The 25,784-nt window shown below is 45.0% G+C and overlaps 1 protein-coding gene across 1 annotated transcript in view; it reads left to right on the top strand.

Annotated features, from left to right (window-relative positions):
- Window positions 1-25,784, top strand: part of PRMT7 (protein arginine methyltransferase 7) — a 46,410-nt gene that overhangs the window by 12,581 nt on the left and 8,045 nt on the right. The window contains 12 exon segments of the mRNA XM_030297437.1: window positions 2,630-2,779; window positions 8,582-8,690; window positions 14,811-14,923; window positions 18,599-18,840; window positions 19,064-19,215; window positions 19,218-19,243; window positions 22,950-23,077; window position 23,156; window positions 23,510-23,644; window positions 24,610-24,654; window positions 24,656-24,694; window positions 25,490-25,537. Of these exon segments, the coding sequence (XP_030153297.1) occupies window positions 2,630-2,779; window positions 8,582-8,690; window positions 14,811-14,923; window positions 18,599-18,840; window positions 19,064-19,215; window positions 19,218-19,243; window positions 22,950-23,077; window position 23,156; window positions 23,510-23,644; window positions 24,610-24,654; window positions 24,656-24,694; window positions 25,490-25,537 (1,188 nt within the window).

Below are 25,784 nucleotides of genomic sequence, written 5' to 3'. Positions count from 1 at the left end.
CAGGCTCCAGGCTCTGAGCTGTCAGCACAGAGCCCGATGCGGCGCCCAAACTCACAAGCTGTGAGATCATGACCTGATCCGAAGTTGGATGCTCAACCAACTGAGCCACCCAGGTGCCCCTCCTCTGCCAAGGTTTTAAAGGCTGCTGCTGGGGCGCCTGGATGGCGCAGTCGGTTAAGCGTCCGACGTCAGCCAGGTCACGATCTCGCGGTCCGTGAGTTCGAGCCCCGCGTCGGGCTCTGGGCTGATGGCTCAGAGCCTGGAGCCTGTTTCCGATTCTGTCTCCCTCTCTCTGCCCCTCCCCCGTTCATGCTCTGTCTCTCTCTGTCCCAAAACTAAATAAAAAACGTTGAAAAAAAAATTAAAAAAAAAAAAAAAAAAAGGCTGCTGCTGATATATAAAATTTCAGTTGATTTTTATTTATTGATTTGAAGTTCTGTAATCTTAAGTTTTTTTTAATGTTTGTTTATTTTGAGAGAGAGGGAGAGAGCACGTGCATGCACTAGGGGGAGTGGCAGAGAGAGAATCCCAAGCAGGCTCTGAGCTGATAGTGCAGAGCCCAATATGGCCACGATCTCACGAAATGTGAGATCATGAGCTGAAATCAAGAGATGCCTAACTGAGCCACCCAGGTGTACCTCAAAATGTATTTGCTAAAAGTTGTTTATAATCTTTAATCTTTCTAATATTGGCAGCATATATAGTGGTACCGTGCTCTTTCCCCCACCCCTTATTCCCAGTTTTTGCTTACTTCTTTTTTCCCTTTTGTTTTTTGACTTATCAGAGGCTCATCAATTAGATTTTTGAAATAACTTTTATAAAAAATTTCTATAAAATCTCCATATTTGTTCCCTGGTTCATTAATTTTTGTGTTTTATTATTTTATTCATCTGCTGATTTAGAGATTATATTGCAGTCCTCTTTATAATTTTTTGAGACAGATGCTTACCTTATCTCTTGTCTTTTGTAACGTATTTCTTTCCAAATATTGCTTTTTGCTATCCCCTGAGTTTTGATAATGTAATTTTAAAAAGTTCAGTTCTAGATATTTTCTAATTCTCTTTTGATTAGTTCTTTACCTGTGAGTTTAGAATTTTCACGTTCAAAAATCTCTTTTTCTTTAGTTATATTTTTGTTATTGAGATCTCTGACTTGATTGCACTCAGGTCTGAGAATGTTGCCCTTTTGATACCAGTCCTGTATTATGTTCTGTTGTATAACAAATTATCCTAGAACTTAATGGCTGAAAAGAGTTATTATTGTCTCATCATTTCTGTGGGTTCGGAATCTGAGCTCAAGCTTAGCTGTGTGCCCTGACTCTGGGTCCCTTGCAGGCTGTGATCAAGGTGTCACCCTGTCAGGCAGTCACCTTAAGGCTCAGTTGAGGGGAATCTACTTCCAGGAGTTTGGCCTCTTTCTTTTTTTAATTTTTTTATGTTTGTTTATTTATTTTTGAGACAGTAACAGAGCATGAGTGGGGGAGGGCAAAGAGAGAGGGAAACACAAAATCTGAAGCAGGCTCCAGGCTCTGAGCTGTCAGCACAGAGCCTGACGTGGGGCTCGAACCCACCAACCGTGAGATAATGACCTGAACTGAAGTTGGACGCTTAACCAACTGAGCCACCCAGGCGCCCCCAGGAGTTTGGCCTCTTAATGTTTCTTTCTAACTTGCCAGCTCATTAGTGCATTTTAAAAGATTTGCATGTGTTTTCCCTATCATTATTGTTTTCATCAGAAGGGTCAGGGTACCTATGGAGCCAAACTGTTACAGATTGGAAATGTATCTGTGTCAGCTGCGAAAGACCTGAACTAAAAACAAAGAAATGATTTCCTGAGGAGGGGATTATTTTTTGAGACAAGGAACCCCTGTGAATTAGAGTCCAGTAAGGAAATCCAAAGCCATGTTACTATTTCAACAGAGGGAATTTCACAGGGGGAATTGGTAACACAGATGTGGGAGGCCTGGGAAGCAAATGGGAGCACCAAGGTTACCTAGTGGTAGTAATTGCAGGAGGCAGCTAACTTGCCTAGGGCTGATGATACAGAAGAGTGAGCTTCATGAGTCCGGAAGCGTGGAGGAGAGGTCCTGTGGAACTGGTGCTCAGCTCTCCGAGAAGGACAGCTGCATGAGTGCTGCACCTGTCTCTGAGGTGCCCAAGGAGGCTGGTGATGAGAGTATAGAGAGGAGCTGGGGAGGAGCTGGCATCTGGAGCTGGCTGCCACTTCTGGGAGGACCCTGATGAGAGCAGCAACCATTTGGGAAGGAACAAGTTTTCTGCCTCTTCCTACCTGCCGGTCGCCCTGTAGTTCCCCTATTGTCCATACCTAATAGCTGGAAAAAGAGAAGGTTGTTGGCAGAGCCCCAGCCCTCTAAGCAGAGTACAAAAGAGTGGGTGTGGAGGGAGGGACAATCACCAAATAAAAGGCAAGAGGCTGACCCAGTGCTCTGGGAGTCTCTCAAGGCCTGCTTTACTCAACTAGCCAATGCCGTTCCTTGACAGGCCAGAAAGCCATGGAACCATGACTTACATTGCTGCTGCCATCCATGACTCCCAAACTTCACAAAGTATCCTTGCATTTGTTTATAGTAACTGGTATGAAGTGATAGCTGTTTCTCCTTTTCTCTTAGAATATAAAATATTATCAAGGTATCCGGGCTGCTGTGAGCAGGGTGAAGGACAGAGGACAGAAGGCTTTGGTTCTTGACATTGGCACTGGCACGGGACTCTTGTCAATGATGGCGGTCACAGCCGGGGCTGACTTCTGCTATGCCATTGAGGTGAGCCACACTGTTCAGATATGTTCAGATATGTGTCCTGTGTGTTGTGTGGGAAGTCTGTCATGTACCTTGCCTATCTGTTTGTTTACAAATGTTCATGGAGTGCTCACTCTGTTTCAGGCATAGAGCCAGGTTCTAAGGATATGGAGATGAATCAGACACCTTTCCTTACCCCAGGGTCTTCTTTTCTCCTCTGAAAACAGCAGTCCTCAGTCTTGGCCTCATGTCAGAATCACTTAAGTACTTAAATAGCTTCAGAAAATACTGATGCGGTAACTGCCTCCCCTGCCTCACCACCCCGCTATCCTGACTCCAGTTTTAATTTAATTATTCTGAGATGTGGCCTGGGCATTGGGAGTTTTAACTGTGCACCAAGGTTGAGACCTGCTAGTTTAAATTTTTTTTATTAAAAAAAATATTTTTTAATGTTTTTATTTTTGATGGAGAGAGAGGAGCATGAGGGGGAGGAGCAGAGAGAGGGAGACACAGAATCCGAAGCAGGCTCCCGGCTTTGAGCTGTCGGCACAGAGCCAGACACGTGGCTCAAACTCACAAACCATGAGATCATGACCTGAGCTGAAGCCGGATGCCCAACTGACTGAGCCACCCAGGCGCCCCTAATTTTTTTTTTTTTTTTAACATTTATTCATTTTTGAGAGTGAGAGAGGCAGAGAAGAACGGCAGAGAGAGAGGGAGACATAGAATCCGAAGCAGGCTCCAGGCTCCGAGCTGTCAGGACAGGGTCCAACGCAGGGCTCGAACCCACGGACTGTGAGATCATGACCCGAGCTGAAGTTGGACACTTAACCGACTGAGCCACCCAGGCACCCGAGACCTACTAGTTTAAATGTCTCCATTGAGCCTGCTATCTTACTATGTTTGTCAGTAGTTGGGCAGTCTGTCATTTCATTTCTTTATTGTAACATTAAACATACATTGTTTTGCTGATAAAGTAAATAATGCATTCTACCATAGAAAATATGGTAAATGTAAAACAAAAATAGCATGTTAACACAATGTTAACCATTGTTGAAATTTTGGCATATGTTCTTCACAGCTTTTGGGAAAAGGTAGCATGTATTTAAACACTTTTTCCTACAAGATTTGGCTTGTATGGTGATTGAGCTGTGAATAACAAAGTCCCAAATAACAGTGGCTTAAACAAGATAGAAGATTTTTGCTTTCTCACATAAAGTCTGGAGGCAGCACTCTGGGGTATTCTACTCAGACTCCTTCTAGCTCCCCCCCTCTTTCCCTATAGTGTGGCCCTCATGTTCATGGTCTAGAAAGGTGGGCATTTTAGGCTGAGGGAATCCCGTATTGTATTGTCCAGAGTCATGGCAAACAGGGTCAGGGTAGAAATCCAGAAAGGTAGATTGTAGCCACACTATGGAGGACCTGAGTGCTACAATAAAGACTTCTAACTTCAGTATCCTGAGTTAGTTGTTCTTAGCCTGAAATAAGAATAATGGGCTTCAGGGGCGCCTGGGTGGCTCAGTCGGTTAAGCGTCCGACTTCGGCTCAGGTCATGATCTCGCAGTCTGTGAGTTCAAGCCCACGTCGGGCTCTGTGCTGACAGCTTGGAGCCTGGAGCCTGCTTCAGATTCTGTGTCTCCCTTTCTCTGACCCTCCCCATTCATGCTCTGTCTCTTTCTCTCTCAAAAATAAATAAACATTAAACCAAAAAAAAGAATAGGTTTCAGGGGCCCTTGGATGGCTTGGTCATTTAAGCGCCCGACTTCAGCTCAGGTCATGATCTCAGCACTCGAGCCCCACATCAGGCTCTGTGCTGACAGCTCAGAGCCTAGAACCTGCTTTGGATTCTGTCTCCCTCTTTCTGTCCCTCCCCCACTTGTGCTCTTTCTCTCTCCAAATATGAATAAACATTAAAAAAAAATCTTAAAAAAAAAAAAAGAAAATGGGGTTCAGGTCCCATTAAGTCCTGAGAGAGGTAGGGGTGTGTGTGTGTATGTATGTGTATGAGTGTATGACTCTGTGCACTTGTCTCAGGGCTTCATAAAAAGATCAAGAGTCATTTCTTGGCCTTCTGGGGCATCATCAAGATTTTTTTTTGAGAGAAGAGAGACAAAGAGAATATGAGCAGGAGAGAGGGAGGGGGAGAGAGAGGACCCCAAGCAGGTTCCACATCCAGCATGGTGCCTGATGCAGGGTTCAGTCTTATAAACTGTGAGATCATGACCTGAGCCAAAATCAAGAGTCAGATGCTTAACCAACTGAGCCACCCAGGGTCCTCATCATGATTTTTAAACAGATACAAAAAAATTTATATTTTAGGATAGTTACCTTAGTTAGTCTCAAGTAAATTTTATTATTACTTTACAAATGAAGAAACTAAGACCCAGAGAGATTAAAGACTTAATCTCACAATTAATAAATAGGAGAGCTAGACCTGGAGACTTGGTCTTTTGGTTGCTAATTAAGGTGCTAGCCCTACAGTGGTATCTTGGATGGGAGAGGATGTGTGAGTGTGAGATTTCTAGCATGGTTGTCTGGGGGAACAGTGATGCTGTTGACTGGTGAGAGGAACTCAAGAAGATACTTACTTTGTAGGAAAGATAATGCATTTCATGTTGGATGTGGTAAGTATGAGAGACAGGTCCCAGGGCAGGAGTCACTTTATGCGTGGACTGCTAATTGAAAATACAGGGTGAGGGGGCACCTGGGTGGCTCAGTCGGTTGTGCGTCTGACTCTTGATTTCAGCTTAGGTCATGATCTTACAGTTTGTGATTTGAGCTCCACTTCAGGCTCCTCACTCTTAGTGCAGAGCCTGTTTGAGATTTCGCCTTCCCTCCCTCTCTCTGTGCCCCTCCCCTGCTCGTGCTCTCTCTCAAAATGAGTAAATAAACTTAAAAAAAAAGTACACACACATACATATATGTATGTTATATATATATTTACGGTAAGAACATGTTTTCTGGCAGAATTGGTAGGACTGTGCTGTTGGGTTTTTCTATATATTTCCATCTCAGTTACCTGGATTTCTAATTTCTGTCTTGGTGCTCTGGTCTGTGATTCTCAGATCTTTCCTTTTTGGCTCTTGACATCTTATGGTGGCCTCCCAGCTTTTACTTTAGTGACCACCTTTTGAACCTCTCAACTCAGTTCTAGCTGGACTGCCCTGTGGTTTTCAACTCTGCCTGAGCTCCACAACTGGAAAGACAGGTCTAGAACAATGAGTGAGAACCTGCTAGTCTCTGGAGATGGACGTCTGAACCTTTAGAGAGTGGCATGTACAGGCGATTTCCAAACTCATTTGCAGATGTGGCAGGTGAAGCTGGCATTGTAGGAGATTGTTCAAGGAGAGAGTAAAATGAGAAGGGCAGAGCTGGGGACATGCCTGTGAGGGAAGAAGGGTGGCCAGTAAAGCAAGTTCAGACAGATGCAAAGAGACCCTAGAGGGCAGAGGTGGAAGCCAAGGTTGCAGGGCATTCATGGGAAAAAGGAAGTGGTCAGCAAGTGTGGATGTTCTAGCCCAGCATTATCATATAGAACTTTCTGTGATGCTGAATATTCTATAGCTGTGCTGGCCAACATAGTGGTCCGTAGCCACATAAGGCTGCTGAGCACTTGCAGTGTGACTAGTATGAGGAACTGAATTTTTTTTTAATGTTTTTTTTTTTTTTTTTTTTTTGAGAGAGAGAGACAGAGAGAGAGAGAGACAGAGTGTGAGTCGGGCAGGGGTAGAGAGAAAGAGACACAGAATCTGAAACAGGCTCCAGGCTTCGAGCTGTCAGCACAGAGCCTGACGTGGGGCTTGCGCTCACAAACTGCAAGATCATGATCTGAGCTGAAGTCGGACACTTAACCGACTGAGCCACCCAGACGCCCTGAGAACTTAATTTTTAAATTTCACTTAGTTTGAATCAACGTCTATTTAAATGCATGTGGTCACTGTGTTAGCACTGATGTAGCAGTTGAGTAGGATGAGGACTGAGAGAAAGCTGTTAGGTTGGCAGCTAGGAGGTGACCTCCTTTAAATGGTATTTTCAGGGGAATAGGTTTGAGGAGTAGATGGAATGCAAGGAATTACAGACAGTGACTATAAACTTCTCTTTTAACACGTTTGAAAAGTGAGGAATATTTTGGGAAGGTGTATTCGTTACAGTGATTTCTGTGGCAAATGCTTTGAGAATAAAGCGTGGTCCTGGTTTCCTCACTTTTTTCCTTCTTTGTAAGAGCAAGAAGAACTTTCTCAGAAATCTCTAGCAAACCTCTCTTTGGGTATCTTTGGCCAGAATAAGGTTCAATCGTATTTAACTTACTTGAGTGACATGGCCTGAGAGATTCAGTTACACTTAGACCAGACAGGTGTACCACTTGGAAGTGATACAGTCATTCCCCAAACTGGAGGTGCAGAGGAGTACACAGAATGATGTTGGAAAGTCATCTTCAGGGGCCATTCCAGAAAGAAGTGTTCTGGGAGAGATTTTGAGGTCTTAAGCTAGGGAGGAGACTGTGAATGTCAAGCCTGAAGGGTCAACAGAAGAGATGAGTGATAATGTCCAGGCAGGAGGGCTGAGGGGATGATACGAACTTGTGATAACTTTGGGGTGGAGGCAAAGTGATGGGTGAGAACTGAGGTCTTGAGGCCCTCAGACTACATCTAAAAACACCAAGCCAGATCCTAGAAATAATTTGAAACAGATTGGAGCTTTTTTTCCTAGGTAAGCACATATGTATCCTTTACAGAAGAATATAGCATTTCCTTTTGATTTTAATAAAAGAAGTATGTGTTCATGGTAGAAAATATGGAAAACGCAGAAAAGGACTTAGGAAAAATGGAAATCTTCTCCTTGTGACCAGTTACTTTATCATTTTGTTCCATTTCCACTCTGTAGGTGTGGCCACATGTGCATCTGTATGTTTTATGCACTATCGTGGTTGGAGCCGTGCAATCTAAATTGGGCAAGCTAGAAAGTAAGAGTTGGAGGGGTTTGTGTTAGGGATAAGTGAAGGGTTTAGGAAGGCTTTGGAGAAGCGGGGGCTTCGTGCTTCCTGGAAAGTTGGGTTTGCCTTGGCAGGTTGGGGTAGGGCAGAGAAGGCTAAGGCTTCCCTAGTGCACAATAAGATCAGTGTGGCGGAGCATCAGTCATGGGTGGGGATGGATTAGGAGGGGAATAAGGCTGGGGGAACTAAGGTGGTTCATATTATGGAGGTCCTCGAATGCCATAAAATAGAGGGCTGTCTTATGCCAGCAGCGAGGATTTGGGACAGTTTTGAGCTGACGCCTGTTTACATTTAACAAACTAATGCAGTAACAGTCTCACTTCCTTCTAGAGAGTACAGTTGTCCAGCCCCATTCCCCCAGGGTGTGGTTTTGTGAAGCAAATCCCCTTGCTGCCTTCTTCTAGCCTGGCTCTGACACCTGCCGTCCTTACTAGGTAGTGCAACCTTCCTGGGAAGCCCTGCGTCCCCAGTGTGCCTAGCATGTAAGGTTTAACTCCTGCAAGTTAAACCCAGTGGATGGCCTTCCCTTTGTGTTCATTTTTATGACATGCATTTGGAGAATAAACTATTTAAGTTACAAAGGTGAAGTCTCATTTATTTAGATCAAATCAGCCCAAGAAATATTTTGCCTGTATCAAACAGTAACAGAGGTACATTTTTATATTCAGGAGGTAACTCTGTAATGGAGACCTCTTTTACTTCAAGTCTTAGAACCTGTATCAAGACATATTGTGTCTTGATTCTCCATTTAAAGAGAGATTACTAATCTTTGATGTTAGGATGTTATTTAATTTATTGCTCATTTTTACTTGGGTTTTGGCTCCAATTTCTAGGTTTTCAAGCCTATGGCTGATGCTGCTGTAAAGATTGTGGAGAAAAATGGCTTCAGTGATAAGATTAAGATTATTAACAAGCATTCTACTGAGGTGACGATGGGGCCAGGTAAGATCAACACATACTGTTTTGAGGGGTGCCTGGGTGGCTCATTCGGTTGAGCATCTGACTCTTGATTTCTGCTCAGGTCATGATCTCATGGGGCTCTGCTCTGACAGCATGGAGCCTGCTTGGGATTCTCTCTCTCCCTCTCTCTGCCCCTCTCATGATAGTGCGCTTTTTCGTGCTCTCTCTCTCAAAATAAATAAACTTAAAAAAAACAAAACATACTGTTTTAAAAGCCTTATTCACTCTTATAGGAGAGAAGACAAGGTTTATTCTAGTTATCTGGAATAAACGTATTCAGGTTATTGAAGAGAAATAGGGCCTCTCCACTTGGTCTGAAGATAAGTACTTTGCTTCTCTACTAGTGAAAACAAATCAGCAGTGAGTAAACCAAAACTAATGCTCAACAGTGGTGAGACAAATGAAACTTCCTTTTGCTTTAAGCAAGTTGAAATTCTTATGTGACTCAGTTCTCAGAGATTTGAGTTTTATCGACAGAAGTAAAACTAAGTAGATAGCAGAAAGAGGTTTGCTTAGTGCTGACATCCTGCTTCAGCATCCAACATGAGAGATTTGCCTGTATAGCACAGTCTCTCCAGGTTTTCAGAATATTTTTTATAGTGTAGGCATTTGAGTCAGACTTCTAAAATTCACATGCCACTTGATACCTGGAGATACAGTGGAAAGATTTGCAAAAGAAGCTTCTGGGATGAGGTTATGTATATCACCAGTTTTTAAAGATGCAGTATTTTAGATGGAAGCATCTATATAAGATCAACGTTTTTGTCCCATTTAAAAAAAATGTTTTTTTAAATGGAGAATCTGAAACATGCACAAAAGAAAGGATTAGTGTGCCCTTATTTTTGAAGCCTACAAAAGAGTGTGCAAATAATTATCTCATTTTTTAGTCCACATTATTGAGGTATAATGTACATAAAATGAGTGCATCTGGGGCACTTGGGTGGCTCAGTCAGTAAGCGCCCAACTCGGCTCGGGTCATGATCTCGCGGTTCCAGAGTTCAAGCCCACATCAGGCTCTGTGCTGACAGCTCAGAGCCTGGAACCTGCTTCAGATTCTTTCTCTCTCTCTCTTTCTGCCCCTCCCCAGTGCGTGTGCACTCTCTTTCTCTCTCTCTCTGTCTCAAAAATATACATTAAAAAATTTTTTTAAAAATGAGTGCATCTGTCTTAAGTATATAGTTTGAGTTTGGACAAATGTAAACACATTTGTAACCTCTTCTGCATTCCAGACTAGAAAGTCTTTACCGTGCACAGATTTCCTCATGGCCGCTTTATAGTCTTTTGCCTCCATATCACTGATCCTAGGCATCCACTGATGTGCTTTCTTCTTTTTTTTTTTTAACGTTTATTCATTTTTGAGACAGAGAGAGACAGAGCATGAATGGGGGAAGGTCACAGAGAGAGGGAGAAACAGAATCTGAAACAGGCTCCAGGCTCTGAGCTGTCAGCACAGAGACCGACGCGGGGCTCGAACTCACTGCGATGCGAGATCGTGACCTGAAAAAAGCCGAAGTCGGATGCCCAACCGACTGAGCCACCCAGGCGCCTCAACATTGTGAATATTCTTTTTTTTTTTTTTTTTTTTAATTTTTTTTTTTCAACGTTTTTATTTATTTTTTTTTGGGACAGAGAGAGACAGAGCATGAACGGGGGAGGGGCAGAGAGAGAGGGAGACCAGAATCGGAAACAGGCTCCAGGCTCCGAGCCATCTGCCCAGATTCTGACGCGGGGCTCGAACTCACGGACCGCGAGATCGTGACCTGGCTGAAGTCGGACGCTTAACCGACTGCGCCACCCAGGCACCCCAACATTGTGAATATTCTTAAGCTTCTTTTCAAAACAAGTGTCAAAGGTCACAGTAAACCTCAAGACCTAAGAAACTAACATGTCCATCAGTAGGTGAGGGATGAACAAATTAAAGTATGCACACACACAGTGCTACTCAGCAACCCTTTATCCACAGAACGTGGATGAACCCAAAGCATTATGCTAAAGAAAACAAAGAGTACATGGGGGTGATTTCACTTACTCAAAATTCTAGAAGGGGGGATCTATCTACATTGAAGAAAGTTTTGCATTGCTGAGTACCAGAGTTTATTGTCTCCCTTTAAAAACTTTGTCTGGGGGCATCTGGGTGGTTCAGTCAGTTAAGTGCCTGACTTTGGCCAGGTCATGATTTCATGGTTTGTGAGTTCAAGCCCCACCTTGGACTCTCTGCTGTCAGCACAGAGCCTGCTTTGGATTTTCTATCTCCCTCTCTCTGTCTCGTGTCTGCTCACTCCCTCTCAAAAATAAATATAATTTTTTTTTTTAATTAAAAAAAAAGGCTTTGCCTGCATGCGGTTGGGCTACTAGTAGGTTAGTTTGAATCCTTTCAGGGCTTGTTTTTGTTTCTTTTTTTAATTTTTTTTTTTCAACATTTATTTATTTTGGGACAGAGAGAGACAGAGCATGAACGGGGGAGGGGCAGAGAGAGAGGGAGACACAGAATTGGAAACAGGCTCCAGGCCCTGAGCCATCAGCCCGAGCCTGACGCGGGGCTCGAACTCACGGACCGCGAGATCATGACCTGGCTGAAGTCGGACGCTTAACCGTCTGCGCCACCCAGGCGCCCCTCAGGGCTTGTTTTTAAGCTTTGTTGGAGCAGGGTTAGAATAGCTTTATTTATTGATTTATTTTTTTAAAGATTTTTATTTTTAATCTCTACACCCAATGTAGGACTCGAACTCACAGCCCTGAGATCAAGAGCCACATGCTCCACTGATTGAATCACCTGGCACCCTGGGTTAGAATAATTTAAGTCAGGTTTTCTCAAAAGTGACATTTTGGGCCTGATAATTGTTGGGAGGAGCTGTCCTGTGTATTGGAGGATGTTTACCCCTGGCTTCTAACCAGTAGAAGCTGGTATCACCTATTCCCCACTAGCATTTGTACCAACCAGAAATGTCTCCAGACATTGCTGAATGTCTGGGGGTGGGTAGGGGCAAAATTGCCCTCTATTGAAAAACCACTGTTCCTTCTCCTCCTCCTCCTCCTCCTCCTCCTCCTTTTTTTTTTTAATGTTTATTATTTTTCAGAGAGAGCATGAGTAGGGGAAGGACAGAGAGAGAGAGGGAGACAGAATATGAAGCAGGCTCTAGGTTCTGATCTGTTTGAGAGCCAGGATGCAGGGCTCAAACTCATGGACCAAGAGAACATGACCTCAGCCGAAGTCAGATTCTTAACCGACTGAGCCACCCAGGTGCCCCTGTTTTAAGACTACCTTGGTCACACTAACAAAACATGGCTTTTCTGGGGTCTCCGCTTAGTGTCTGGTGCTGGCTGATTGGAACTAGAATGTTTCCCAGTCCTCTGTAAGCTCTGGAAATTATTCAATTTCTAGCTCTATGGTCGTCCTTTGCCAGACTTTCTATATTCTTCTATATGTGTGAATATATTCAACAGAGGCTTCGGGGGAGTCCTGTGCAGATTTCGGAAACCTGCTTTCTGTGTAACATCCTCTCTGGTCCCTGCTCCCAGTCGTGAGCCCCAGCCACCTGCCCTCTCTCAGCTTCAGTTGCTATCTCTTTACCTCAGCAAGATTGCTGACGTTCTGCCTGACATCCTGCTTTTTGTACAGCATCTGGAAACTACCTACTGGCAGAAAGCCAGAGCAGTTGCAGGGGTCACTTTGTTCTCTTCTTAGAGAACAAATTCGTTTCCTCTTATTCAACATCTGAAGCACTTGTTTCATATATTTATCTAGTTTTCTAGTTGACTACAGTGGGTGGCTAAGTTTGATCCCAAGTACTCCACAGGTAACTTGGGGAGCAACATTTGTCCATCTAGTCATGTGGCAAAGACATACAAGGCACTGGGGTAACCACCCCTCCCCAGGTTCCCACTGCACCCTCCTGTATTAGCACTCACATGCTAGATACCAGGCTCTTCAAGAGTTTATTGAGATTCAGTGGATCATAAACTTTGTTTATTTGAAGCAAATTGAATAATAAGTCATTTAAGTTACAAAATTGTTTTAAGAATTATTCAGGAGGTAGAATTGGCAGGGCTTGGTGACTGATTGGATGTAAGATGACAGGGAGGAATCAAGAATTCAGCCATGTTTGCTGGTTGTTGTGGGTGCTAGGTTTGTTCTAGGCATTGGGATAAAATGGCAAGCAGGAGCAGGCAGGTCTCTGCTCTCCTGGAGCTGACAAATGATGCCCTGGTTTCAGGGCTGTGTGACCGGTGGGTGCCATCCACTGAGGCAGAAGCATCGGAGGGAGAAGCAGTTGTGTAGGGGTTGGGTGCAGTTTGGGATAATATACTTCCGTTCGAGTTTGGGCATGATATCAGAGATGTGGGCAGTGCCATTCAGGAGGGCAGTCTCTGTGCCAAGAGACAGATGTTTCTTGTCAGCCTCCTTGCATGGCATACTGCCATTGAGCACAAGGGTACTTCATAGAATGTAGATACCTGGGTGGCCCAGTCAGTTGAGTGTCCTACTCTTAATTTCAGCTCAGGTCATGATCTCACAGGTTCCTGGGATGGAGCCCTGCATTGGGCTCTGTGCTGAGAATGCAGAGCTTGCTTGGGATTTTCTCTCTCCCTCTTTGTCCCTTGCTCTTGAGCATGTGTGCACATACTCTCTCCCTGTCTCAAAGTACGTAAACTTAAAAAAGAAAGTGAAAGTGGACAGCTTTTTCCTTTGCTGTGCTACCACCATATCTCATTACTCTTGTTTTAAAGATTACGTGACTGATGGTCAGCACTGAAGGTTCAAGGCTAGAAAGTGGGATCCAGCCCCAGGTGTCCATGACTTCAGGTTTTCCTCTACCTCACCCTCCTTTGAGCTTCCTAATGCTTCTCTTTCCTTGTGTTATCCATGAGACTTTGTCTTCCTTTGGGGGAAGATGAGTGGGCTTTGTCAGATGAGAATTTGTGTGCCATTAGAAGTATTTATGGTTAATTCTCTATGATAATTAGCCCCTTCCAAAGTTTATTGTCTCTTGGCTCATTAAAAATTGTAATTGTAGAAGTAACATTACATTACATGATGGAGGTTTGAGAAATAGATTCAGCAAAAGGTCTTCCCTGATCCTAGTATTCTAAAACAACTATTATTTGGAGGATTGACTGGTAGCAAGAAATTAACTTAAGGAGGATTTAGTAGAAGGAACTGGGGATTCTGAATCCTGGATCTGTAGTATCATTGAATCATGCAACCTCTCTTGCTTTGGTTTTCTCTCTCTGTGCAGCCTAGAAATAGAAGTACCAGCATTCAGGGGCACCTGAGTGGCTCATTCACTTAAGCTTCCTACTCTTGATTTCAGTTTAGGTCATGATCTTATGGTTCATGGGTTCAAGCCCCAGGTTGGGCTTCATGCTCATGGCATGGAGCCTGCTCGGGATTTCTCTCTCTCTCCCCCTCTCTCTGCCTCTCCCCCATTCGTGCTCGCTCGCTCTCTCTCTCTCTTAAAAATAAATAAAAAATAAACTTAAAAAGTAGAAGCATTAAGTTTTTGTTTTTCAAATCATTGTTGTTAATATATTAATAGTTTATTTAATTGTTAATTTGCATCTCTCCAATTGCTAATAAGAATGATACATTTTTGGGGTGCCTGGGTGGCTCAGTTGGTTAAGCACCTGACTCTTGATCTCAGGGTCAGGAGTTCAGGCCTTGTGTTGGGGTCTACACTGGTATGGGGCCTACTTTAAAAATAATAAATAATAAATAAATAACATTTTCCATATAATTGATTGATTTTTCTGTTTTGAATTGTCTGTATTTTTGCCTGGTTTTCTTTTTGGATGTTTATAGATTTCTTATCAGTTCTGCAAGTCCCTTGCAATATTAAATGTACAGAAAAATTGAAAGAGTGGTGTAGTGGACACTTACATTCTCTTAAGCAAGACTTATCAGTTGCTGGTATTTTGATGTGTATATGTACATCGAAATGGGCTCTTTGGTGAGCCATTGGAAAGTTAGTTGCATGACACTATTGAATTGTTCGGTATACGTATATGCTTTCAATTTAGTGATCTGTTAACCTTTTATCTTTCACGTATTTGTTGTAATATTTTTTGACCGCTTGCTTCTGGCTCTTTGTTCATGTTTCTTAGATGGTGACATGCCATGCCGTGCCAATATCCTGATAACGGAGTTGTTTGATACGGAACTGATTGGAGAGGGAGCGCTGCCTTCCTATGAACATGCACACAGGCATCTTGTGCAGGTAGGGAATCAAGGACCTCCCTCGCACATATTGCTGTGATCTCAGCCTGAGCCCTCAGTACTTCTCTGTACACCTTAGGCTGCCCTTCATTCCTAGAAGACTCTGGTTCTCCTCAATTAGGACTTCTGGATCTCTTATCAGGTCTTTGTAGGCTAGAGTCAAAAGGCAAGAAACTGTGTTTCAATTCAATTCAATTCAGCAAAACATTCTTTGAATGTCACCCGTGTATAAGGTGTTCTAGCATCCAGGGAGAAATATCAGACATCCTTCTTGTTTCTAAGATCCACCATCAGTGACAGTAAAGACTGGATGGGCCAAATGGAGAGGCACACAGAAGCACCACTAACATTTGTTTAGACTGGCGGATGGGGTCTGGGATCAGGAGATGAGGTCATGTGTAGAGATGGGTGGAATTTGGAAAGGCACTGAGAAGAGAGAGAGGTATCCCAGGTAGAGGACCTATTTGGTAGGTCAGTGAGAACACCACACTGAGTGGGCTTGTGAGCTAATGGTGGAGAGTGGGGGAGAGGGTGGAAGGCCTTGAATGCGAAACCATTCCAGGTAGAAGAATTTGGGTAGTGATAATCGTTGACAGTTTTGGGGAAGGGAGAAGCGTGTTTAAAGTGTTATCTCAGGGATGTTGGTCTTTCTTTTTTATGGACATAAGCTTCCCCAGAGGCAAAAGCCAGGTGGGGAGGTATGAGTGTCTGCTTCTTTTGCTGCCACCTGTCCTGTGGGAACCATCCAGGTGAGCCTACAACTGTCTCAGTCTGGGGCCCTCTTTGGGGATTCTTGGTGTTCGCACAATGAAGAATGTGGCTCCTTCCAGGGCAATGGGGCCATAGTCCACCTTACTCACACGGTCAGCATGTGATGGTGATTGTTCCACAGATCCCTACGCTGTGTGAGATGTCTCATTGTCTCCAAAATGTGAAATCTTTTTCTAGTAATGTTAGTAATTATTGCTGTTTCTTCACATTAAAACCATCAGCTAAAGCAAAACAAAACAAAACAAAAACTACCAACTAGATGAATCCCTGAAACAGAGAATGAGGATGTTAGAATTATGTTAGTGTTGCCCAATTGGTCTTTTCTCTAATACATTTAATAATTATGAGTTGTGCAGGGCAGCCATCTGCAGTTTCCTTTCTCAGCTGACCTGTGCAGCTAGGTGTCCATTGTCTGGGGGTATTTTTTTTTTTAATGTTTGTTTATTTTTAATGTTTATTTATTTATTTTGAGAGTGAGCAAGTAGGGGGAGGGACAGAGAGAGAGGAGAGAAAGAATCCCAAACAGGCTCCATGCTATCAGCACAGAGCCCGATGTGTGGCTCGATCCCGCAAGCTGTGAGATCATGACCTGAGCCGAAACCAAGAATCAGGTGCTTAACTGACTGAGCCACCCGGGTGCCCCTCCACTGTCTGTTCTAATCGCTGTCCCCATCTGTCCACCCTGTTTCTGAGATTGAAAGAGTTACGGCTTTACACAAAGGCTTCCATTGCCCTGTCCCTCTTCCTGCCTTGTTGAGGGTCATGGAACTAGGATGCTGGGATGTCTAACAGATAGTCCATCTGGTGTCCATGTGGTGATGAATGACCCAGTGATTAATCTGAGAAGGTAAATTTATCAAGTGCCTTCATTTTTCTGGGCTCCTTTTTGAGTACCAGGAATATGAAGGTGCACTCCCAGACAGGCAGGTAGGTGAGCAGATTATCCCAGTACAGTTGGAGTTATGCTCAGATGGTCAGTGGGGTGAGATCCTGTCCGCTCTGGTAGGGTATGATGGGGAGCATGAAAGGAGATAAAGCTTGAGCTGAGTCTGTCTTCAAGAATCATCAAGTATTGGCCTGGCAGACGAGGGTATTCTCAGTAGAAAAGGTCAGCATGCAGAAAGATGTGAAGAAGAGCTGGTACAGGGCGAGTTGTTGGCATTATGGGTAGTGTGGGAGGCAGGGCTACATTCAGATGGGCCCCTGTGCTCCAGAAGGCAGTGTGTTACCACAGGAGGGGATTGACATTGGATTCATGCAGGCAGGCATTTGGCGAGCAGTTGAGGTGTAAGATCAGAGGTAGGAAGACTGATTGGAAGGTGGTTGGGGTCATCCAGGCCCTGAGGCTGAGACGAGCCTCAGCTGAGACCAGGGAAATGGGCCTGGAGAGGTAGACTTGGGGAGGAGGAAGGTGGTCAAAGACTTGGTAATTACTTAGATGTGGAGGCATTGAGGATGATGCCAGGGTTTGGGGCTAGGTGATTAGATTGGATGTTGGTGTTCCCTACTGAATGGGAGGACCACCAAACCTGGGAAGGAGGGGGAGAGGTGAAGGTGATTTGTTTGGTTTAGACAGAGTTTGAGCTATCTGAGGGTCAGCCAAATGGAGTGGACCAGAAGGCTTTTGGACACGTGGTATTTGGTAAACGAAATACCAAATTTCCCTGGCTGAGCTCCCTCAGGGGAGAGTATGTGGAGGGAGAGAAAGGTGGGCCCAGACCAAGTCTGGAGTTCTCTCTGAAGGATGAACAGGGGAAGTTTAGCCTTCTGAAGGAGACAGAGGGGGAGAACAGTACTTCTCATCAGGGGTCATGCTTGGAGACATTTTTGTTGTTACAACTGAGATGGAGATGCTATTGGCATCCTTGTGGATAGAGGCCAAGGTGTTGATAAACATGGTATGATGCACCAAACAGCCCCATACCAAAGGATCATCTGGCCCAAGAGGTCACTAGTACTAAGGTAGAGATACCCTATGCCTGTCATTTCCCTCCAGTAGTAGCTGTGTCTTCCTCATGGCTGGGCCCCTGGTGCCTGGTGCGTAGAGGCTGTCAGGTGAAAGAATGGGGTAGGAGGGAAACTGGATGAGGTGTTTCAGCCAAAACCAAACAAGGGGAGCAATTGGCAGTGCCCAGTGAGGCCAGGAGATTAGGTCATCTGAGGGTGGACACTTGTCCATTGGGCTGTGCAATAAGGTTCTGGCGTCTGGGTGAGAGCTGTACCTAAGAGAAACTCTGAGCCCAGTGCCAGAATTACTGCTTCGCAGGAAGTCTTGGACTCTTTCTTCAAAGTTGATGTGGGAGTTAATCAGCATGATAACAATTAAGGGTTATTTTTGAAGTATTTAAAAGTGTCATGTAGCCAGGAATTTATCTGACATAAATCATTTTAGATATAGCATGTATTCTTTTGAAATGTGGTTCCTTTTTTCTCCTTTCCCAAGGACATTAGGCCAAAAACAGTTCACTGTTCTGATAGTGGTAAGGCGTTAGATGCTGCTAAACTGACCTGATATTAAGGAACAAACCCTCTCCCTCTCCCTTTCCCTCTCCCCCTCCCCTCTCCCCCCCCCCCCCCCTCTCCTCTTCTGTCTTTTTTTTTTCTTGAGAGAGACAGAGAGTGCAAGCACGGGAGGGGGGCGCGCTCGGGGGAGAAGCAAAGAGAGAAAGTGGGAGAGAGAATCCTAGGCAGGCTCCATGCTCAGTGTGGAGCCCCACACAGGGCTAATTCTAAGATCCTGCGATTATGACCTGTGCTGAAATCAAGAGTCTGATGCTCAACTGACAGCCTGAGCCACTTAGGCATGCCTGGAACAAACCTCTTTTGATCCATGAGGATTACTGTGGGTTATTTTCTAATAATATACTGGTTTGTTTTTTCTTCTTTTGTTTTTTAACAAACTTAGGAAAACTGTGAGGCAGTGCCTCACAGAGCAACTGTCTATGCTCAGCTGGTGGAGTCCAGGAGGATGTGGTCATGGAATAAGCTCTTTCCTATCCCCGTGCATACCAGCTGTGGAGAGCAGGTCATCGTCCCCCCCTTGGAACTGGAGAGGTGCCCTGGTGCACCCTCTGTCTATGACATTCAGCTGAACCAGGTGTCATCCGCTGACTTCACTGTCCTCAGTGACGTGCTGCCTATGTTCAGGTACCAAGAAGCCACCCCAGCTGACGGCGTTTTAAGATATTTGGTGGAATTGGGGTCTTTAGAAGTTCTTCATGAGTGAGAAGGAAACTAGCTGAGGTCAGCTGCTTCTGAAGGCAGGAGTCCATTGCAGACAAGTCCCATTGCTAGTGATGTCACCATAAAAGCTTAAAAATGGAGTGTGTGGGCTTAAAATATACTTAAGTTCTTGCATATTCTTCCACAGTGTGGACTTCAGCAAGCAAGTCAGTAGCTCAGCAGCCTGCCACAGCCGGCAGTTTGAACCTCTGGCATCTGGTCGAGCTCAGGTGGTTCTCTCTTGGTGGGACATTGAAATGGACCCTGAGGGGAAGATTAAGTGCAGCATGGCCCCCTTCTGGCACACTCAGACCCAGAGGAGCTACAGGTAAGAGATCATACCTGAGCACATTTTCATGTAATCAGGAAACTTACCCACTTCTGGTTGTGGGAAAGTAACGTGTTGAACCTTAGATTCACAAGAATGTAGAGACCGGAGGGGCTATGTCAGAATCAATGTCAGAGAAGAGTTAAACAAACAAAATCCCCAAAAGGCAAGGCTACCTATCATAATAAGATATAAAATAGATCTCTCAGCCGAATTCAGGCAGCAGCCACAGAGGGGGCCTTGGGGAAACTTGGATGTGCTGGCTCTCCCAACTCCTAGCACAGCTACTCTCAGAGCCCACACCCCTTGCCCCCGAGTAATCCCAGGGAGCCTCACATCAAGTTGGAATGGAGGACTACAGTCTGTCTGCAGACTTATTTTCTGCGTGGCCTCAAAATCTAGCTTTTCTAAAAAAAAACGGGTACCTTTTCTAGCTCAGTTGAAAGTGGGTGAGGACGTGAACTACAGAAAAGGAAATGCAGAGTACTGTTTAACATGTGAAAAGCTGTTCAGCCTCACTCATAAGAGCAGTGCACATGTAACTGCAGTGAGAAATGATTTTCCACCTGTTAGTGATGAAGTTCAGGAAATTTGGTAATGCACTGTCGGGAGAGCTGTGGGGACAACTGGCCAGTGAGCATCACAGCTTCCGTGGAGCACAAGGAGGCCTACCTAATCTGTCATCAGAGGAAGGATGCCACTTCCAGGCATTTAGGTTCTGGATAGATTGGTGTCTGTGTATAATGACGTGTGCTGGGATACTCACTGCAGCCCTGATTTAACAGAAAAGACTGGAACAACCTAGAAGCCACCAGTAGGGGACTGCATCCTTACTGATGCTAAGAGAGGCAGCTCTCTTATCACTGATGGAGAATAATCTCTAGGATGATCATTAAGTGAAACAAAATAGAGGTGCTGAACAGTGTGTGCTATGCCAATGTTGGTATCAATAAAAATAAGATGTTATGTGTTTATGAGTGTATATGTGTGGTGGGTGTGTATAAGAATATATTTGGAAGACTCCACATAAATTGGTAAAAATGGTTGCTTCTGGGAAGGGGGCTAGAGGTTAGGGGTGAAAAGCAAACTTACTTTTACTCCATGACCTTTTTATATCTTTTGAATTTTCTCTCAAGTGCACGTGTTGTCCACCCCTTATATGCACACCTAAAGGGAAAAAAAGTGGGAAAGGTGCCTGTTCAGGGCCAAGGAATCAAGCCTTCCTTTTCCGCCTGGGAGGCCCTGGGGCACCATCCTCTCTCTGTGTTTTGTTGTCCTGTTAACCATTTGCTGGGCACTGGGTTTATCTTGATTGCTCATCTGCTAGTTCTAGTGTGACTTCTAAGGATGACCTTAGCTGCTCCCCTGCTCTCTGAGTTACTGCTTAGGCCAAAGGGTCATGACTGCTACAGGATTGCACTTGGTCCCCTTCCCCCCTTCCGGGCCTTTGAGGTCCCTCTTCTCCCTTCTGCCCTGCACTTGTCTGGCATTGGGCGTGTGTGACTGCAAGTAGTGTGTATGAACTTCCTCGGCATATCCTGGTCCTCTGCAGGCTCGGGGTGTATTTGGGGGTGGGAGGAGGGCGTGGGTCAGAATTCTTCTACAGAATTGAGATTGACGCTGGGCTGTTTTCTTTCCCTTTGGGAGTGTGAGGATACACATTAGCATAAGAATGTAAAATGCTAATCTCATTTGCATATCTTCAAAGTGCTACTATGTATATTTTCTCCTTGAATTCCTGTGGAAGACTTGCTGGGTAACCACATACTGCCCAAACTGAGACTGAGACCCAACCCAGTGAGTGATTGGAGCAGGGCCTTCTATCTAGGCGGCAGTAGTGGATGTTTGTCCCTAGGTCTCCTGACTTTGTGTCCTTCCTTACCAGTGTTTTGTACAGTTTGTGCCCTTTGTTTACCAGTGGTGGCCTGTGGACTGTTAGAAATGTGAAGAGCTGCTTGCTAATGCATTTCTCTCTTGACTTCACTAAACTGCTCTTGGTTTGAAATATATTCAGTTTGTCTCACCTTGGTCAGTGGGTTCTGTCAGCAGACCTTTAGCTTAAGAACCTGGGAGGCTGGCGTGTTGAGAAGGACTTGATGATGATCAGGGAGCATTATGGGAGCCCGGGAGGGGTTGGGGACGGCTTCTTTTGTCTTTGGGTCAATTTGCATAGTAAGGAATGAACTACAGGTTTTAGAGAATCTGTTTTTCCCTCCTTGTGTTTCCTTATTCTACAGTGTGTCTAGTTACATTGTCATTTTCTAGCTTTTATGTTCAAATAGACATCTTAGATACCTGGGGCTGTCATTCACCTGCGTTTTAGTTAGATCCAAATCTGGGGAGGGCGGAATGCTTCCTGAGAAGTAAGGCTGGTGTCAGCCTCATTTGGGTCTGCGCCCAGCAGTGATGGAGTCTCCCAGGGGCCAAGTTTTTCTTAGTTCCTGATGATGACAGAGAATGAGTACACGCTTGTGTCATCAGAATTGAGCCAGGCATCCACTTTTTAGGACAGTTCTTTCTTTTTAAAAAAGAGGCTTAAAGGTTATGAGAGTAATAAACCTTGTGTAAAACAAAAATGAATCCAAAGTCACTCAGGGTCCTGTCACTGCTAAGAACTCCCTTCCTTTGATCTCTTTCTATATGCACAGATTTTGTCAGTGCTGACATCTGGTTTCATGCTGCACTAGTCATGATAGTTACCATTTTCAGTGTCTGTGAATATTCTGAATAAGATTTTGTAGACCCATTTCTGAGCTGCTGGACGTTTGGTCCAGTTTTTGCTAGTATAAATCTGTAATATGGGTGTTCCTGAGAATATAGCTTTTTTTCCTTTTTTGTTTGCATTTTCTTAGCATAGAATCCTGTATGTGGGGTTTGTAGTGTCAAAAAGGATCAACACAGTGTATTAAGTTGACTCTGGATCATTGTATACCATGTTTCACAATTTAGAGTATTCCAGGTCTTTAAAAACTATTTAATTCAAAAGAATAAACAGAACAAAACCTTTCTGTACTATTTCCCCAACTTTTTATTTTGAAAAATTCTAAGGGGCGCCTGGGTGGCGCAGTCGGTTAAGCATCCGACTTCAGCCAGGTCATGATCTCGCGGTCTGTGAGTTCGAGGCCCCGCGTCGGGCTCTGGGCTGATGGCTCAGAGCCTGGAGCCTGTTTCCGATTCTGTGTCTCCCTCTCTCTCTGCCCCTCCCTGTTCATGCTCTGTCTCTCTCTGTCCCAAAAATAAATAAAAAAAAAAAAAAAAAAAAAGAAAAATTCTAAATCCATAGAATAAATGAAAATAAACATCGAGATGCCCTTTACTTAAATGTAACAGTTATTTACATTTGCCATGTTTGCTTTCTCTCCCCCTTCCCTCTCTGCCTTCCTTTGTGTGTGCACACACGTGAGGTGGAGGCATGCACATGTACACACACATACACACACATGACAGAGAGGCTGGAGTCCCCTCTCCTAAACCCTTCTGGAAGACTGCTTCCCTGGGCTGTATCCTTGAAGCCAGCAAGCCTTCAGGACATGAACCTCTCTGACTTGAGAATCTTCTTTTTATCTCTGTGGCAAGAGTAGTCATCTGTAGTCCACAGCATGGTCTCCCTGCAAGCTGATTTTTGGCTTAGATTTTGGCTCCTGGATTAGAGACGTTGCTCTTTTTGCAACTTGGGAACAGCTGGTATCTCTGTTCCCTATTTCAGTGGCGGGACCACTGGATGCAGTGTGTGTACTTCCTGCCACAAGAAGAGCCTGTTGTCCAAGGCTCAAGCATCTACCTGGTAGCGCACCATGATGACTATTGTGTATGGTACAGCCTCCAGAGGACCAGGTATGCCCCAAGTCTTGTGGTGGGGGGAAGCACTGGGCCTGTGATACTTTGTACTTACGTAAGTTCGCCTTATAACAGTGTAGAGGCACAAGTGGGCACGCTTGTGTCTGAACAGAATAAAACAAGAGCAAGAGTTGTGAGTAGAGTGTTAGTGCCCATTGGCATGTTCTTAGAAGAGACTGCCCTGGTTGTAGGGCCCCTGTTTGGGGGAGACATGAATGAGAAGTCTCGGGTTGGGGGACCCTCCAACCTCTAATGCCTACTTGAAAGCCAGTTCCTAGACTCATGCCCTCTAGAGGATGTGGGTGTGCCCACCATGGCTTGTTTCAGTTTTAGTGGGGCAGATCCCTATGCCCATCTCTGTGCCATGCCTTCATGCTTGCCGGTGTCTAGCAGGTTATGCTCATCATGTGTGTCTATTTCCTGGCCTAGCCCTGAAAGGACAGGAGAGTCTATCCAGCACGCCCCGTGTGTGACTGCCAAGCTCACCTGCTCTGGAACCGGCCTCGGTTTGGAGAGATCAACGATCAGGACAGAACTGATCAATACATCCAGGCTCTGCGGACAGTAAGTGTCCAGCCCCTTGGGTGGTTATAGTCAAGAAGGAGTTTGTAGCATGGGCCTCAGGTCATTGCTTGCTTATAATTTGCAGGTTTTGATTTCTGTACTACCTGGCTTTTGGGTGGGCACTCAGATAGTAGCCAGGAAGCATGTTACTAGACTTTCTGAGGGCTTGTCTCTGCTGTCCTGTGAGAACCTCTGCCGGGGAGCCTTACCTCAGCTGCTGCCATTGTCCCTCTAGATACTTTGCCTTTGTGGTCACTAGTAGTTCCTGTGGATAATCCCAGTGGATTCAGCCACCCCATTCTTCCTTTCATCTGCTGCATTCTTTCTAAAATTTTCTAAAATATGAGTCTGGTTATGTAACTCTCCTGCCTGAAACCTTTGCTCCCTGCTGCGTGTAGCAGGAGTCTCTCAGCTCAGGACTATACAGAGGGTTTGGAGAAGTGTCTTTTGGACCTCTTGGAGTTGTATGCAGAAATATGTGTGCACATATGTACATGCATGCATTTTGGCACGAGGGAAGATCCCAGCCATCTAAAGTTTCTCTCAAAGGGATCTATGGACCTATAAAGTAATCCCTGCCTTTGGCAAGTCACTCAAAGCCCAAGCTGTCTGTTCTGTGACCAGAGAGGGAAGAGGCTTATGGTAAACTGAGAGATGGCCTCTAGCAAGTGGGGCAGGTCTTCAGGTGGGCCTTGTAGGACAGCTTGGGGATAGTCTCTCCTGACAGGTCTGGGTAGGGAGAGGTGGGTGAGGTGGTTGCACTGGAGGGTGGGGGCTGCTTACTGCCTACAAGGCAAGCACAAGTCTGGGGCTACAAGAAGATCCAGCTGGGTGTTGAGGGTAGATTGAATGATCACAGAGTGAGTTAATGGGGCTAGGAGAAAGGAAGTGTTTTCTGTCAGTTTTCCAACAAGAATTTCTGACCTGCTATAAGAAAACGTATTGAGGTTGTTGTTTTCCTGCAGGTGCTGAAGCCAGACAGTGTCTGCCTGTGTGTCAGTGACGGCAGTTCTGCTCTCCTTGTTGGCCCATCACCTTGGGGCAGAGCAGGTATCAGACCGCATTCTGCCAGCTTCCTGAGGGCAGCTTTGAGTTTGAATATCACATGGTCTGGGTACACAGTTCTGTGACTAAAGGCCTTTGCAAGTGCAGCTGCCACGCATGTGGGGCTTTGGGGTTTATTGCCTCCGTGTGCAGACAGGAGTCAGGCTGTAGCTATTTCCCATATAGCTGCATCTCCAGTGTCTGAGTGCTCCTTGCTAGCATCAGTGCAGAAAGTGGGTGCTGTCTCAGTGGGTAGTGAGCACAGGTAGACTTGGTTAGGTGGTACATTCTGCCTTGGAATTATCTTGTTGGGTTTTAACCTTTTTTTTTTTTTAATTTTTTTAAACTTTTATTTAGAGGGAAAGAGAGAGAAGGGAGGGACAGAGAGCAGGGCGGCGGGTGGGGGGACAGAGGATCCAAAGTGGGCTGTGCGCTGAACAGCAGAGAGCCTGATGTGGGGCTCGAATTCACAACCTACAAAATCGTGATCTGAGCGAAGTTGGACACTCAACCAGCTGAGCCACCCAGGTGCCCCAGTTTTAAATCTTTAATTTCTTCTTTTTAATGTTACTTAGAACAAGAACGAGTGGGGGAAGGGCAGAGAGAGGGGGAGACAGAGAATCCCTAGCAGACTCCATGCTCAGCTCAGACCCCTGATGCAGGGCTCGAACTCAAAACCATGAAATCATGACCTGGGCCGAAATCAGGAGTCAGATGCTTAACCAGCTGAGCCGCCCAGACGCCCGTTAATCTTTAATTTCTTTGTCAAATGAATCTCTAATAGCATCGTATTCTTTTTAGGTATTTACAGTAGAGAGCTCAGCAGCTTCTCATAGACTGATGAAAAAAGTAAGTGACTGTTGTTACTAACTATCGGGCGGGGAGGCAGGTCAGGGGCCTGCCTTGCTGAGTGTGGGATTGATTGCTCTGATGCTGTCTTGGCAGTAAGGGAGCTGGTGAGAGTTCCCACCTTGAGAGCTGGTGTAGAAGTCTTCTGGGGCTGTTGATGAATAGCAGCAAACATTTAGACTCTATTTTTTGTGGCTTTTCTCCTCGCTTCACATAAAACTAAAAAAGCTACAATCTTTGCAGTGAT

The sequence above is a fragment of the Lynx canadensis genome, chromosome E2 (genome assembly GCF_007474595.2).
Source record: "Lynx canadensis isolate LIC74 chromosome E2, mLynCan4.pri.v2, whole genome shotgun sequence".
NCBI lineage: Eukaryota > Metazoa > Chordata > Mammalia > Carnivora > Felidae > Lynx > Lynx canadensis.
This window is presented reverse-complemented; position numbering and strand designations above follow the sequence as displayed.